Source organism: Gambusia affinis, linkage group LG17 (genome assembly GCF_019740435.1).
Source record: "Gambusia affinis linkage group LG17, SWU_Gaff_1.0, whole genome shotgun sequence".
In the NCBI taxonomy this organism is placed as follows: Eukaryota; Metazoa; Chordata; class Actinopteri; order Cyprinodontiformes; family Poeciliidae; genus Gambusia; species Gambusia affinis.
This window is the reverse complement of record NC_057884.1, coordinates 335,340-350,686: the sequence shown is the minus strand read 5'-3', so window position 1 is coordinate 350,686 and position 15,347 is coordinate 335,340. Positions and strand designations below refer to the sequence as shown.

General features: G+C 38.2%; 1 protein-coding gene across 3 annotated transcripts in view; it reads right to left on the bottom strand.

Moving 5' to 3' along the window:
* Positions 1 to 15,347, bottom strand: part of chd1 (chromodomain helicase DNA binding protein 1) — a 79,203-nt gene that overhangs the window by 29,345 nt on the left and 34,511 nt on the right. For all 3 annotated transcript variants that reach the window (XM_044144099.1, XM_044144098.1, XM_044144100.1), the window contains exons 15-25: positions 13,266 to 13,428; positions 12,148 to 12,300; positions 11,967 to 12,038; positions 11,737 to 11,886; positions 7,189 to 7,337; positions 6,952 to 7,048; positions 4,717 to 4,812; positions 4,459 to 4,635; positions 3,423 to 3,580; positions 3,297 to 3,338; positions 3,069 to 3,202 (exon numbers count right to left, since the gene is read on the bottom strand). In XM_044144099.1, the coding sequence (XP_044000034.1) occupies positions 3,069 to 3,202; positions 3,297 to 3,338; positions 3,423 to 3,580; positions 4,459 to 4,635; positions 4,717 to 4,812; positions 6,952 to 7,048; positions 7,189 to 7,337; positions 11,737 to 11,886; positions 11,967 to 12,038; positions 12,148 to 12,300; positions 13,266 to 13,428 (1,391 nt within the window). The remainder of the gene's footprint in view (positions 1 to 3,068; positions 3,203 to 3,296; positions 3,339 to 3,422; positions 3,581 to 4,458; positions 4,636 to 4,716; positions 4,813 to 6,951; positions 7,049 to 7,188; positions 7,338 to 11,736; positions 11,887 to 11,966; positions 12,039 to 12,147; positions 12,301 to 13,265; positions 13,429 to 15,347) is intronic.

The window sequence follows — 15,347 nt, the reverse complement described above, 5'->3', positions numbered from 1 at the left end:
AAATGGATCCTCAGTCTCTATTAACAAAAATGTACTTGAATAAAAACACCAAAGTGTAAATAAATACTGCATTCAACTAAAAGAGTGCAGATTATGAAATCTGTTTACCATATTGCCCTTCAGTGATCATTAGATTTAAATAGAGAAGATGGAACATCGACTACCTGATGCAATAGTTCACAATACATGTTATTTCACAACTACATTTTTCCCTTATGACAATCTTAGAACTTTTATCGTACTAAGATTGTCGCGCTAACCAGCCTGTTTAATGTGACAGGTAGCCAATCAGAAAGCGCTCCTCCTCGCTTTCTGAGGGGAAATTACAGAGGGGAATCCCAAACAGCTGACACGGCACAACCCGAAGTCCAGCCGACATTGGAGATGATATGTGGAAACAACATTAATGTTTATAAAACATTTCGTACAAAGAATATAGAAATGATGAGGGGAGGAGTTGGAGCCAAATTGCTACGCAGTTGATGAACCTGGTAACATTTCAGCTGTTCTTCGTTAACGTGACATAAAAAGGTTCTAATGATTTTCATTCAGTCAGGATGTTACACTGACAGTAGAGCCACATGCATTGCAGGTAGATTGTAGTAAATAATTGATTAATGCCTGGTTTTAAAATTAGTTAACTGGACTTGTAGCCATTATTTTGTGCCCATTGTTGGACACCACACGGCACGAAAGAACCCGATGGAACCGTTATACCTAGGATTTCTGTCAGCTAATGTGTGGTCTCTCAGGTTTTGAAAAAGGGCCGACAATCGGCCAACAGCTCTAAGATCTGTAGTGTGCGCTGGGCATTACACTAAGGAAATGAGGAAGAGAGGGTCAGTGGAGAGCAGCGGAGTTGAGCCTTTTTTCATTCAGTGTCATCAACAGAAAGAGAAAAATGCCGGACGAGACGATAAAGGCGATAATTAAAATGACATCGATAGTTTGAATTTATCGTACGATTAATTGATTTATCGTTTATCGCGACAGGCCTAGTCTCTGTATTTTATCAGCAGAGGCGTGTCCAAACTGTTTATGAACTTTCATCTTTTCACTTGTATCTTGTCTGTTGCAGACAATATTTCTTCCTCAGTAGCTTCTAATGGCTTATCAGAATGAATAAAATTTCTATTTTCACTGTCCACAATGTTCATGCAGTAATGACCTGAACTAGTAAAGCCCAGTTTGACAGGCTGGTTGAACATCACTGCACTGTCCCTTTCCATGTCCAAAACAGTTCCTGCACTTTTGAATGAGGTTTTTCTCAGAAGCAGCAGGATGTTAGCAGGTACTACTTCAGTTTTTATATTACTCTTTGTGTTGTCAATTTTAGCAGGTATCTTTACCTTTTTGATAGAGTAGACAATTTTTCCATCTCCAAACCTGAAGGGCCTGTGAGTTTGTGTTTCTGTCTCTTTCATAATCTTTACACTTTTCTTTTGCAGTACAGTACTGTAGTTGTCCAGCCACTCTTGTCCACAAACTGTCCTAGTGCAAGCAGTGTCTATTATTGCTGAGCCAAAACATTCTGTCATGAATATTTCTGCATCTGTTGGTGATTCATTGATATACAGAGTTAAATTGCACTCTTCCACATCTTTTGTATCCTCAGCAATTTTAACACCATCAGCTTTGTGCAGACAGTTTTTAACCCAGTGAAAGGTACTTTGGCACACTGCACATTTTGGCCGTCGTCGGTACTTATCCAGCGGGTTTGTACCGGGTTGCGGAGATTTCTGCCGCCAGTACTTGCCTTTTTGCCTCTGTTGCAAACACGGACTTCTGGCTAATGCCAAATATTCTCTTCAAACTGGACTTCATAGAGCCACAGATGTACATCTGAGCATGCCATTAAAGCCAACTGTCTGTCCGTTATATCCAAACACGCGGTGTCCAAATTCTTAAAAGCTAAAACTGCGTCAGGTAGCTTCATGTTGCATTTTTTTATGTGCAAGTAACGCTGCTCAAAATCAATAATATAGTCCGACATGGACATGTTAACTTCTTTTATCACTCAGTGAAAATCCGAGTACGCCTCATAGATCCTGTCCTTGTCCTCTTTTAGGAATAAGTCATCTAGTTTAGTGAATAATGTGGTCATTCCAGTGTCTTTATTTAGATCGTCTACTGGAATTTCCATCGCCGTGAAAATTCCGGTAGACGGAATTTCTACTGTCTACCGGAGTCTGGAAGAGTCTGGCACTGTCTCTTTCAGATAGTGCCAGGGCAACAGCAAGCGCTTGCTTTTTCTTCTCCAAATCTGTAACTCTCATCCAAATGTTGACTTCATTCTTCCAGCTTTCGCAAGGCTTTTCTTCTTCAACTGTTGGTGGAACTCTGTAGTTACTAACCATCCTCTGCTACCAATGTTAGTCAGTTGTTTCTTTGCTCCAAATTTTATTCCTCCAAGTACCACAGCCGAAAGACAACCAGAAGAGTACAAACACAAAAACATATACTCCTCGCATAACAATGCCCCTAGCAGAATACAAACAAAACAAAGGAGTAACAACAGGCAACTTCATGACAAAGGTTCAGAAAACAAAAGCTCACCACCTTGGTGCAAAGAGGGACAGAATCCGAAACCTTGTAGAAAGAAATACAGTATATTTCCTACTAGATAAACCAGCCAAAAGGTGGCTTATGAGAGTACACCTTTATCTGCACACCTTCCTAGGTGTGCTACTTGTTGACAGTGAGGTAAGATTAATGCTAAGTAATTTAACATTTGTTGTTAACGCCCAGATTGCCCAACAGGTTTGGGAGAAACTTTAAGACCATCTTCTCAGGAATTTGGATTCCAGAGTGCCAACATTCAAATGGTCATAACCTCTATTTTATTTTGTTTATTTTTATGTTTGATATCATTTGAAAACTTGGAATCTACACTTTCAGAATATGTAAATAACTCAAAACGCCCCGAAATAGACATATTCTTGGATTTGCTGTAGCCAGTCACATTTACCATTATTGTAATGAGTTGTAATAAATACCACCAAAAACTCTATTAAAAGCAATTTAATACTTTTCATCTTCCTAATTTTTCATGAGAAAAAAAGGAATACCTGATGTCTTCTCTGGCCCACATGGGTTTTCACGCAGTGTTCTTACACATCCATTATGAACAGTTTCTGCCAAGCGTTTCAAGTCATGTTCAGATTTATCCACAAGTTCAGCATCACGAGCAATGGCATCCAACCTGAGTTAAATAGCAGATGTTAAGTTGGGCTATATACATCTTTAGTTAGGGGTAGTCAGAGCCTTTACAAAAATCTGTCACTAATACAGCTTACCTTTCGAGTGGTCCTCCAAATTTTTTGTAACTCTTGACAAACCTGGCGGTAGTACATAAACATGTCAGTTTAAATATAAGACCACATTGAAACAAAATAAGGAAGAGCAATGCAGCTGAGCTTCACCTGCGGATCTCAGCATCTGTAAAACCTTTGATATTTTCCCGTGGAATCGTTCGAGGTCTTCCCCGTTTTTTGGGTCTCTTTCGGTCGGAAGTGGAGTCGCTGTCAGAGCCAGAATATCTTCTATTCCTGCTCTGCCGTCTATCAGAGTTGAAATTTATCTGCCAACACAAACCAGAAAATAAATACTCAGTTGTTCAAATAGAACTCACAATGCTAAGAGCAAGAATATGACTAAAACAAAAAACAAATCCCAACAAAAATATACGTCCCCAAAAGAAATCTGACTAAACATTATCCGTTTTAGGTCAATTAGGACTACCAATTTCTTTTTCTACTTCCTACATGCCAGAATAATGGGGAAAAGAACTTTAAGGCAATTTTTATTACGTTCTTGAAAGTCAAGGGTTTAAATACACTTCACAAGTATTTGCTACCATTGCACTGTGGGGAGATTTTTTCCATTTGTTTTACCTTCAGTATCTTTTTGAGTCCGTGATAATTTTCTGGTCTCAAGTGTTGAGATTCAATGTTTGTGTTTGTGAAATAACTTGTCGCAAAATTAAAGTTTAACCATGATGTTTCTCATTTTGTGTTTACTGTATAAATATTATCAGCAGTCTGGCTGTGCTAACCTGTCCCACTCAGCCACCTTTTGCCCACACATTTTGTAAAAAATGCAGCAAATATAACCAGTGACACATTTTCTGGTTTTAGACCCAAAGTATTCAGACATAATTGTGTTGGTTGTGCAACAGTTTGATGATGTGCTGGGATCATGATGGAATTCTAGTAGTATTAGAGTGTGAAACACACTGTCAGAAAATTCTGCTCCTCCCCAAACAGCTTTTCAATTCTCACCCTATTTACACATATTATGCACCAAAATGTACAAGTGACGAAGCATTCAATTTAGTGAGCAAACTTAAACTAGTTCTTTCAGCCTGTAGCAATCACATGGAATATTGTGTCTTGAAGTGAAATATTCCTCTTTCATAATATTATTTGTATAATTCATAATATCATGAGTGGTATGGACCTGTTTAGCACAATTTCTCATGCGTGGCAACATGTAAATTTCTTCAAGCTCCTTCTGTCTTTCCTCTTCCTCCATTCTTCTCCTCTGTTCTTCAGGTATGATGTCATCCCAGCTCCGCTGACTTCGCTCAGAATCAATATCAATATCTTCATCTTCCATCATTGAGAAGTTAGCAACCTATACAATTAAGACCAAACAAATACATATCAAGTGCTAAGGAACTGGATAGTTGACTAACAGTCACAAAAGTTCTCTGACCTTGAACTGAGACAGCAATTCCTCTCCAACAGTGGACGGCCCAGGATCATTCTCCCTGGTCTCGGCTCTCTTCAGGATCTCATCAATGTCCATTTCCTGACCAGCACAACAAGTGCCAACATTTCCAACAAAATAATCAGAGCAATAATATTAATTTCACCATTTTGTTTGGCTCTTGTGCTACATTCTTCATTGCCATTTATTTTAGCTCAACTAAATTGTAGATATTTTTTGGATGCTTATTTTCCATTTCAAGTAGGTATTCAGATCCTTGGAATAGTTAATCTTCCTGGCTAATGGCAAGTTCCAATAACGTGAGATATATTTGCATGATGACGTATTGTACATGCTCTGCATTTTAATTTAGAAAATGTCCAAGAAGGTGTTGTGCTAGAAGTGCTCCAAAGCATGTTTACATTTTACAAAAAATACCTGTGAGCAGGTATGAAGCATATCTCTCATTAGAGCCACGTTTCAGAATTTGGAATATTTTTTTATTGATTTGATGTAATATTCCATCAGGCCAATAAATATAACTGAATGTTTTCGTTATTTAACTCAACATAAATAAAGGCTTTAAAACATGGCTCTGTGGGGAGTTAATCTAAATATTCTGTTTGACTTGTGAGCTGAGTAACTGAAATACATTAACTTTTCATTAATATTCAAACTTATGGATTACGACTGTAGTTGACGAGGGCTGCCAGAGTGATGCTGGCTTAGAGGTAAAACTCACACAGTTTTGGTTACCTCCATCAAGAAAGGGAAGAGAAATATGACAGAGGTAAAAATAAATAATAAGTAACATCTGAGGTGGTGTTTTCAAAACACTGGAGACACCCTGAGTCTTGAAAGATATTCAAACTTGTCTGCACAAAAACTGTTGTGTGAAAAGTTGCATTTCATGTTAAATGGCTCATTTGACAAATGAGCCATCTATCAAATGAGACATAGCTCTTTAAAAAGCTCTTTAGCGCCAAACTTCAGAATTGTAGAGAGCTCCTTTTTAGCTGTGTGCGAATAAGTTGACTTATTTTTTAAGCTTGTTTGAATCAAATGAAACATGGGGCATTTTTTTTTATTAAATTGTTTATTTTCTATGTATTTTTTGCCCACACCCCCTGATCATTTCAGTGACATCAATAAATTGTTCTTAAAAAAATATACACACCCATGTTCAAGTGTTATAAAAAACACTGACTGAAATATATTTTAGCGCCTCCACCTTTAATGCAGCACTTATCTTCCTTAGTTAACTTAAACATCCAGATTTCTAAAAGGAACATTTTAAGAATGTTGTCTGGTGTTTGGGGCTGATCATAGCTCCCCCGTTCTAAATGTAAAACAATCATTGTTTTACAATAATGGAAAACACAAGGTTTGTGTGTATTATATCACACAAATCTTGAATTTCTAGAGGAATGTGATGGAGACAGCACAACAAAAAGTGGAAATACTCCATTGCAAATTCAAGGTTTGTGTTTTAACTTCAACGCCCCCATTAAGTTCACCCTTTCTTAAAATTTGCAGATGTATATGAGATCTTCCCAGTATGATCAATTTGGTGCTGGACACATTAAGGCTATGAAAGAAGCCTGTTTGTGTTTCTGTCAGAGGTTGAATTTGGAATGAACCATAAAGTGGGAGTCAGGGTCACAAGGCCAAAAAATTTAGACTGGGTCTAAAAAATCCAACCCTACCCAGCCTGAGCCCACAGAGATTGTTTGTGAGCCCAATCCAACATGACTAATTATCTAATAAGAGGCCAGAGCCAGAAGTCGATTCTTTATATTTTAAACTGCTACCAGTGTGAAATACTTCCAGATCTCTGAATTTGCACTTTGCTGGTTAGGGTACGTTCAAAAAGCAGGTAAATGTGACCCAAAATGGTGCCAGGTCTTTGTGCGTTTGTTGTTCAGTGAGCTGTGCTTCCTACAGTCAAACTACTGTCCAACTGTCAAATTCCCACCTTACTTTCTTTCTTTCTTCAATAGAAAGAAAGTCTCACCTCCAATTAGACTATAATGAGCATATTAACCACATCTTTATATTGTGGAATCTTACGTTTTCTCTGCAATGTATGTATTGTAGGCTTATTAAAAATGTGCCACAGAAGCCTTACCCTCACATCTATAAGTACAAAATATTTGGGTTTGTTCATCAAATTGGTGCAACAATCTGAATGTTCCACTACCATGATCACTTTTGCAGTAATGTAATTGTTGTACAACATACCTGAGGCTCTTGCTCTTCACCTTCTGGCTCTTTAAAAAGCTCTTCAGCACCAAACTTCAGAATTGCAGAGAGCTCCTCTTTGCTAAAAGGTGCTGAGCTGTGTGCAAGAAACACTGGCATTAGATATAGTAATTACTGTTACTGTTGTAACACTAAGTTTAATTAGTGTTACGAAAGTGTTGTCAGAGTAGCCAGGAAAAAGAAGTAAAGCAGCAGAGTACGGCCTGTGTTGCTTGCCTAGAGGGTGCAGATCCAGTATGCAAGACGGTTTTTCCTGTAGTGTCCATTCTTTGAATGACGAGGTGGTCTAAAACCATTTTCTTTTTTGCCCTCTCAATGATATCTTCCTCCACTGAGCTTTTTGTCACCAGCCGATAGATATTTACCTGCCAGTGCACAAAACAAATCATAAGAAAAACATTGTACTACTGTCATGGAAGAATACAATATGAATTATGTTTGAAAAAGTAATCATAAACAATTTAGCTACATCTAGGACATTTTCCCTACTTGTATTACTAACTATAAGAGTCCGTGACAAGATAAAACCAAGACATCACTAGAAAGATTAACTGCTACACAAAAGCTTTAAATACGTACACGTACACACACACACATACATACAGATCCCCCCCAAATTAAAGATTGTGGCTTTACTGATGAGCAGCCAGATTTATTGGAAGTAAACCATGAGTTTCACCATAAGAGCTGCACAAATACATACAAAAAGGACAGTAAAAGCTACAAACCACGCTTTTACAACCATAACATTTGAAAACTAAAAATAACTTTCACCACTGAAAATATCAACAGATTCAAAAACCATACTCTATTTGATTATAACATATTCACAATTCCAGACAATCATTACTAGAAATATCCTCATTCACAAAATACTCTATCAAGAGGGCCGCTAATAAGATACATTTTTGTAATACGGTTGCAACTTTTCTTCCATTCCTACTGTTGCCTAGTTGACGCTCAACAACATAAAAAGCAGAAGCTCTCTCAACAAAATAAAAGCATCAAATCAAAAACCAGAAGTCAACCATATACCACACAAAACGAAATAAAGGCAACAAGCACTAACAAGGAATACAACAAATAAGGACCTTAACCTGGGATTATTTACACTCCCACCAATATTATAAGAGTTTGTTTAAAGTTTGTTTAAATCAAAACAAAAACATGTGGCGGATACAATGTATCCGCCACATGTTTTTTCACACCAGAATATACAGTATATATTGCAGCTCAATTGAAAACAACATCCCATAAAGGGATTTATTACCCCATAAAGGGTAATAAATTTTGAGGAATGTGCCATTGTTCTCCTCGTTTCCTTTCATGTTGTACTTCTTCCATGTCATCTTCTTTGATGATGTTCTTTTTATGTAGTTTCTTCTGTAGCTTTCCTCATTGTTGAACCTTTCTTTTAAGAGTTTAAGTCTGATTTCTGCAGGCTTTCTGTTGTCAAGTAAGTATGGCCTTTGCTTGAATGGTAGACATCTCAAAGTATTCTTGTTCATGTTTTTTTTTCCTTCCTTGAGTATGTCCAAAAACATGAGCTCCTCCTTTGAGAACATATTGTCACTTCTTTCAATGTCCCTAAAATCTGACTTTGGCACATTAATGACATCCAAGGGAGTCACCGGGGGTATTTCCTTTGAGACTCTGAGACACAAACATGACTTTGGTACATTGAGTGATGGTGTGAAGCCTCTAACAATACTCCACCTTAAGTCTGTAAGAACTGTATGTGGCTCAAAGAGTTCTCATAGTACAACATGTTTTGGTGCTAAAGTTCCTGGACAGTTGAATGTGATAAGGAGCCCCACATCACAACTCTGGACAGGTGGTATCTTACCAGCAATTTCTGTCAAATGGGGTCATGTTTTTGCTGTGTCAAAAACATGACAGCAAAAACACACACACACATCGTTTGTGTGTTAATATATTGTCATAATTAACTGGTATGAAGTAGGGCTATTGTAAATGAATATTTTAATAGTCGAGTATTCTGTCAATTACACTTCCGATTAATCGAGTAACCGGATAAAAAAAATAATAAAATAAAACATTGGTAAATATAACATAAAAGCAGTGTTACTATCGGATATCAACATCAGTCCAACTTTTCATATTTAAGCAATTACTTCTCTGTAGTTTAGAAAATTAACCTGTAACTAACAGCTCACTTTCTAAGTTAACCTGAAAAGATATACAAAAATCTGAAATTATATTCAATTTAATAGTGCATGTCTAATAGTGCATACACTAGTTGCTCTGTAGATGGGTTTTGAACGGTGGACACCCATACAGGAACAATAATTGATGTGCTATTTGAGTGACCAACCTTCGTAACATTGAGTGCTGTAGCTGCCATGTCTCATCTGCTTGAAGCTGTGTTCATAGAGCTGAGAAGTCTTTCCTTTGCTTTATAATTCAGATCATGTAGACACCCCACTATTACCAACTCAGAGACTTTCTTCCTATCTTTAGCGACAATTCAATCAAAAAAATGGCAATAGGTAAAATCAAAATTGGCAGGACAAACCTTTTATAGATTGATAATCTATGCTCTGTGAGCAATCTGCAGTTGGTTCACTAACCCATGTAAGATGACGGCTCATGTAAGACAAAACTTTATCCCAATTACTTGAAGGTCTAACTGTGATTTTACATTGACCAAAACCTCACGTTAAAAACAGGAAGCACTATTTTTAGTACTTATCCTAAATCCATAAAACTTAGGATATATGTTTCTTTTAAAGAATACCAGTAAAATGCAATGACTTTCCAATTTCACAAGCTGATGTTTTATTCTCTCAATATTAGTTTGCTACCAATTGTCAATACTACAACAACTCAATAACAAGGTTCCAGGGTATCATATTTCACAGGTCATGTCCATGTGCAGCGAAATCTGGTGTTTCGGTGACCAACACACCAACTCTGTCAGATCATCATTACAATTAGAGAAGCTGTTTAAATAAGCTAATCAACCACTGCTGTGCTCAGATGATCATTTTATAATCCCAAAATATAATCCCATAATTAAACATCAAGCCTGATGTTTATTTTTGTCCTCAACACCCATTCGGGGCGTTAAGGACACCCCGAATGTGTCCTTAACACATTCAGTGTACTATGTAGGTTATTTCCATCCATTCACTCATTTTCTTCCGCTTATCTGGGGCCAGGTCGAGGGGGTAGGAGCTTAAAAAGAGAGCCCCAGACTTCCCTCCCCAGCCACTTGTTCCAGCTCCTCCAGGGGAATCCCAAGGTGTTCCCAGGCCAACAGAGAACCATTGTCCCTACAGTGTGTCCTGGGTCTTCCCAGGGGCCTCCTCCCGGTGGGACGTGTAAGTTATTTAGTTTTTTATAAATTTTAATAAAATATTTTGACGGAAATGTTGCCATGTTTTTCATGCTGCAGTGCATTCTGTGTAAATGACTTGCAATGGTCCAACTGCCTGGCTCCTCCAGCCAAAACAGTGAAGTGCAAGGTTATTAAGCCTTTTTTATTTGACCCAGAGCACACTGAAATAGATGAGAACATAGAAATAACAAGAGGTGATGATGATGAGGAAAACCAAACAGAGGAAGAGGACAGAGATGGCCATAGGAGCTGCTATTGCTGCCTTCAGCTTCATAAATAAAACAATGAATGAGACATAACTCTGGTCAGACTGCGTGATCCGGTAAGCACTTCTATAGCTCTGTGTCCAGTTAGGCAACAACTGTGTAGGGTCCAAACTGTGTTCGATGTTGGTAGTGGTTTCACAGTACTGGTGTAGTACTAGCTCCATTAGCATTTCCAGTAGTGAAAACTCCATTAGCGCTGCTTGTCTTTGACGTTTCTCCCTGCATCTGTAGCGCTGTGTCCGGTTCGGCAACATCTGTGCTGTATAGAGTCCGGTGTGATGTTAACAGCGATACCAGACTTTGTTACCACCGACACCACACCTCCATGGGTCTGGACGGATCGGTGGTTTCAGTACCGCAGGCAGTATAGCTCCTGTTAGCATCTCAGAGTGTCCAGCTCTGCCTGTCTCAGCACGGCAGCACTGCATTTATTTTTAGCTCGTAAAGGTAACAATCACCTGTTAGAGCCTTCGTTAGTTCTGCTGGTGTAAATGACTCAAAATGTTGTGGAGAAATGTCCAGGGGACAGATTAGGTCCTTCGTTATGTTCCACTCCAGCTCTCCCACTGCACTCTCCTTTCTTTCATGTGGAAAATTATCCAGATTCACCTCAATTTTTATTATTATTATTTTTTTTATCATATCTGATAGTGACACAGTGTGGCATTATCTAAAATTACACCTGTCAAACGTAATATGATAAACATTTACTCAGGGAAAGTCAGCCTTCCAGTGTTTCCTCTGTAGACTCCAGTACAGAATGGACCAAAACGCGTTTTTTCACCCATTGGAGAAAAAATGGTGACCTCCATGGGTGAAAAATACAACAGAAGATGTACATTTTTGAAGTAATTATGAATTTTGGCGTATCACAAACAGCAATTTTTTAGGTAATGGGAAAATTGCAACGTATTTAAGCCAAGATGTTCAACTAGTCCTGGATCCTTTTAAAATATGCTGCCTTCATGTTTCTCTTTTTTTATTTCACCAGTGTACTGCCTTGTATCCGCCAATAATTTTTAATCTTCCTTAAACATGTGCAAATAAGAAGTCTTCAAGCACTAACTACACAATTCCATCTGCTTTGCTTTCGTAACAAAAGTCAAATATTAGCAGAAATGGACAATTTAGGCTCACCTGTCTCTTCTGTCCAATTCTGTGGGCTCTGGCCTGAGCTTGAAGATCATTTTGAGGATTCCAATCTGAGTCAAAGATCACCACTGTGTCAGCTGATGCTAGATTGATACCCAGGCCACCCGCACGTGTAGATAACAAGAAGCAGAAATCCTGAACAAGAAGGATGAAACTCACTTTTAGTCAAGGGATTAAATTTAATTTAATTACATTCAGTGCATAAAACAGAGTACCTCTGAGCCCTCGGCATTAAAATGATCCAAAGCTTGTTTCCGTATTTCTCCTTTGATGGAGCCATCTAATCGCTACACAAACAGAAAACAAATCCTTAGTTTTCATTTCATCTGATTCTTTAGACATACACACAGGTATCTATTTTTGACATAAAATCTGGTCAGCATTGTGTGTAAATACCTGAAAGAGGAACTGTCGGCTCCTTAAATATTCAGCCAGAATGTCGAGCATCCGTACCATCTGGGAGAAGATTAGAACTCTGTGACCTCGCTCCTTCAAACGAACCAGCAGTTTGTCCAATAGCACAAGCTTCCCACTACTGCGGACCAGTTGCTTTAAGGAGGAAAAATTTTGTTTTTAGGTCAGTAAGAGGTCATTACTGAAAGCTAAAGATATCACAGTTTGAAATACTGTAAAAATATTGTAGTAGTAGACAAAACATTGCAGTAAAAAGGCAACAATCATATCTGTTTTACAAGTGAGATAATAAGTACAGTCTATCTTTCTACTAAATGCCAAGTGAGTTCCTCTTTGGAAACAAACATATTTCACAGAAAACTCTGTCATAAACACAAAGGGATGAGACACTTCTGGCCAATCACAGATAGAGGCTGTGATAGCTCACGGATCTGCGAGAACAATATATATATATATATATATATATATATATATATATATATATATATATATATATATATATATATATATATATATATATATATAGGGATGTGCAATATGGAATAAAATTCAAGTTCTGGAATACAGTTTTAGGGTAGATCACTACCAAAGTGATCTACCATCACTACCAAAGTAATGGAAAGTGATGGAAAGTACCAAAGTGTGTAGAAAAAAAGAAACTGCTTATGATCACAGTCTCATCTGTGAAGCATGATGGAGGTATTGTCATGGATTGGGTATGGCTGCTTCTGGAATAGGTTCAGAAATTTTTACTGATGATGTAACTGATGATGGTAGCAGCAAAATGTATTCCCAAGTGTACAGAGACATTTTGTCTGCCAATTTATAGAGATATGCAGATGGATGGGTTGGGAGGAATTTTACCATGCACCAGGACAATAACCCAAGAAACACATAAACACACTAGAAACATATAAATAATGGAGGCTGTTTGCAGATGTTGCTTGGACAGGCACAAACACAAGAATATAAAAAAATATAAATAAAAGAATTGCATTAAAAAAATTTAATACGTTAAAACCTATGCAAATAATTTATCAAAATTAATGCCTTAAAGAAACGGCATTTCACTACACTGTATTTCCATGTATAAATCTTACCTGTAAAGCTTCCACTTTGCTCAGAGATTCGTTGTCATCAGGAGGTTTGATAAGGTAACAGTGATTGCAACATTTCTTCAATTCCATCATGATGTTCAGGAAGCCAGACGTGCTGCCTTTTGTGCCTTTACTCAGAGCTTTGTAGTTCCTGGTCAAAATCCATCTGATCAAAAACATATTTAAAAGTTAAAGATTATAACTTGTATACATAATACTAAAAGAGGGAGCAGCTTTACATGCCCTTATTTTAACAATCAAAAACTGATGACATTACTATTGAATATCAGAAGCATAATGTATTGGTGATCATACTGCTGCTGTTGTTACTTATATTTGGAGAGCTCTTTATATAAAATCAAAAGGCATAAACGTTTCCATGTCTAATTGCATGACAAAGGAGTTTGTCAGTTTGTTGGCCCTGCAAGTTGGAAGAAGAGGTCCCCCACTGAACCCACTTTTCTTGCAGCTGACAACAATGTGCAAAGGGTGGTCGGCATTGTCCATAATAGCCAGGAGTTTCTGCATTGTTGTTGCCAGATAGTCCAGCCTTGTGCCAACCACTGAGCCAGACCACCTGATTTGTTTCTCCAGCTTAGAAAGATCTACCTCGAAAATGCTTCCGTCCCATCACACCACTGCATATGACAAGATGCTGGCAAGAACAGACTTATAAAACACCTCCAGCAACTTTCTACAAAATGTTGAAAGATCTAAGCCTGGAATGGGTGAAATAATGGAGGCAATATGGAAATGATGTGGCCCTTTACCACGGTCTCCAAGCACTTCGCCATGGTGGGTGTTATTCTACCATCATGAAGTGATGATGATGGACCATAGGTAGTCAAAGTCTTAATGAGTTTGGCAACCTATACACAACCAATGTCATTAAGACATGTGATGGTTGGTTTCTTGGGCAGTGGGTTAGGATTACGAAGGTCTGGTTAGGTGATGTATTAAAGATGAAGGTGAGCATGTGGGCAAGTCGGTCTGCACACTCTTCCCAGAATGTGTCTTAATAGAGATCTCTATCATAGGCCAAATGTCTATTGTTTCTACCATGTAGCATATATATTGTACATTTAGTACCTATATATAGGTAAAACGAAAGGTAAATTAAATTAAAGTTAAAAAAAGACAGTGCTGAGGAGTGATAAACACTCCATGTCAAATATTGTTGCCATGTGTAGTTAACCCTAACCCTATTGTACAAAAGTAATATTTCTCTTGATTTGTGTATAATTTTTAATCTAACTTCCTTTCAGTGAGCATTACTCAGTGAGTTTTTTTGTTTTTGTTTTTTTTTTTTTACTTAGTGCATGAGTAGGGCATATCCAGTGGGTGATCAGGCAAAATGAACAACAACTGAACAATACTTGGAATGGGGTCTAGAAAAGGCCACCCCAAAATGTCAAATTTTGTCACAACTCATAAAGCCTCAGATGTTGCAAGTTATGCGGGAGCATGCCATTGGCATGTTGGATGCAGGGACATCCACCAGAGCAGTAGCCGCACGGCTCAATGTCCATAATTGGACCATAGGCTGTTTAAGAGCTGGTTTCCAACAGACTGGCACTACTGCAAATCAACCTCATCCTTGTCGGCCATGTCTGACCACTCCAGCACAAGATCGCCACATCTGTCTCATCCATCTGCTGGATCGGCTAAGACCAGCTGATGAGACTATTGGTCTGCACAAGAGACACCTCATACCTCAGACTGTCCGTAGCCACCAACGAGAACCCACACTTGGTCAAAATCAAGCTGATCCCTATCATGTTCAAGGGACTGTGGATCTGCTACAAATGGCCATGCCTAGGCCTGTCGCGATAAACGATAAATCAATTAATCGTACGATAAATAAAAACTATCGACATCAATTTAATTATCGTCTCTTCCAGCCTTTTTCTTTATGTTGATGACACTGAATGAAAAAAGGCTCAACTCCGCTGCTCTCCACTGACCCTGCCTTCCTCATATCCTTAGTGTAATGTCCAGTTCACACTACACCATCTTAGAGCCGATTGTCGACCCATTTTCAAATCCTGAGAGATCACACATTAGCCGACAGAAATCCTAGGTATA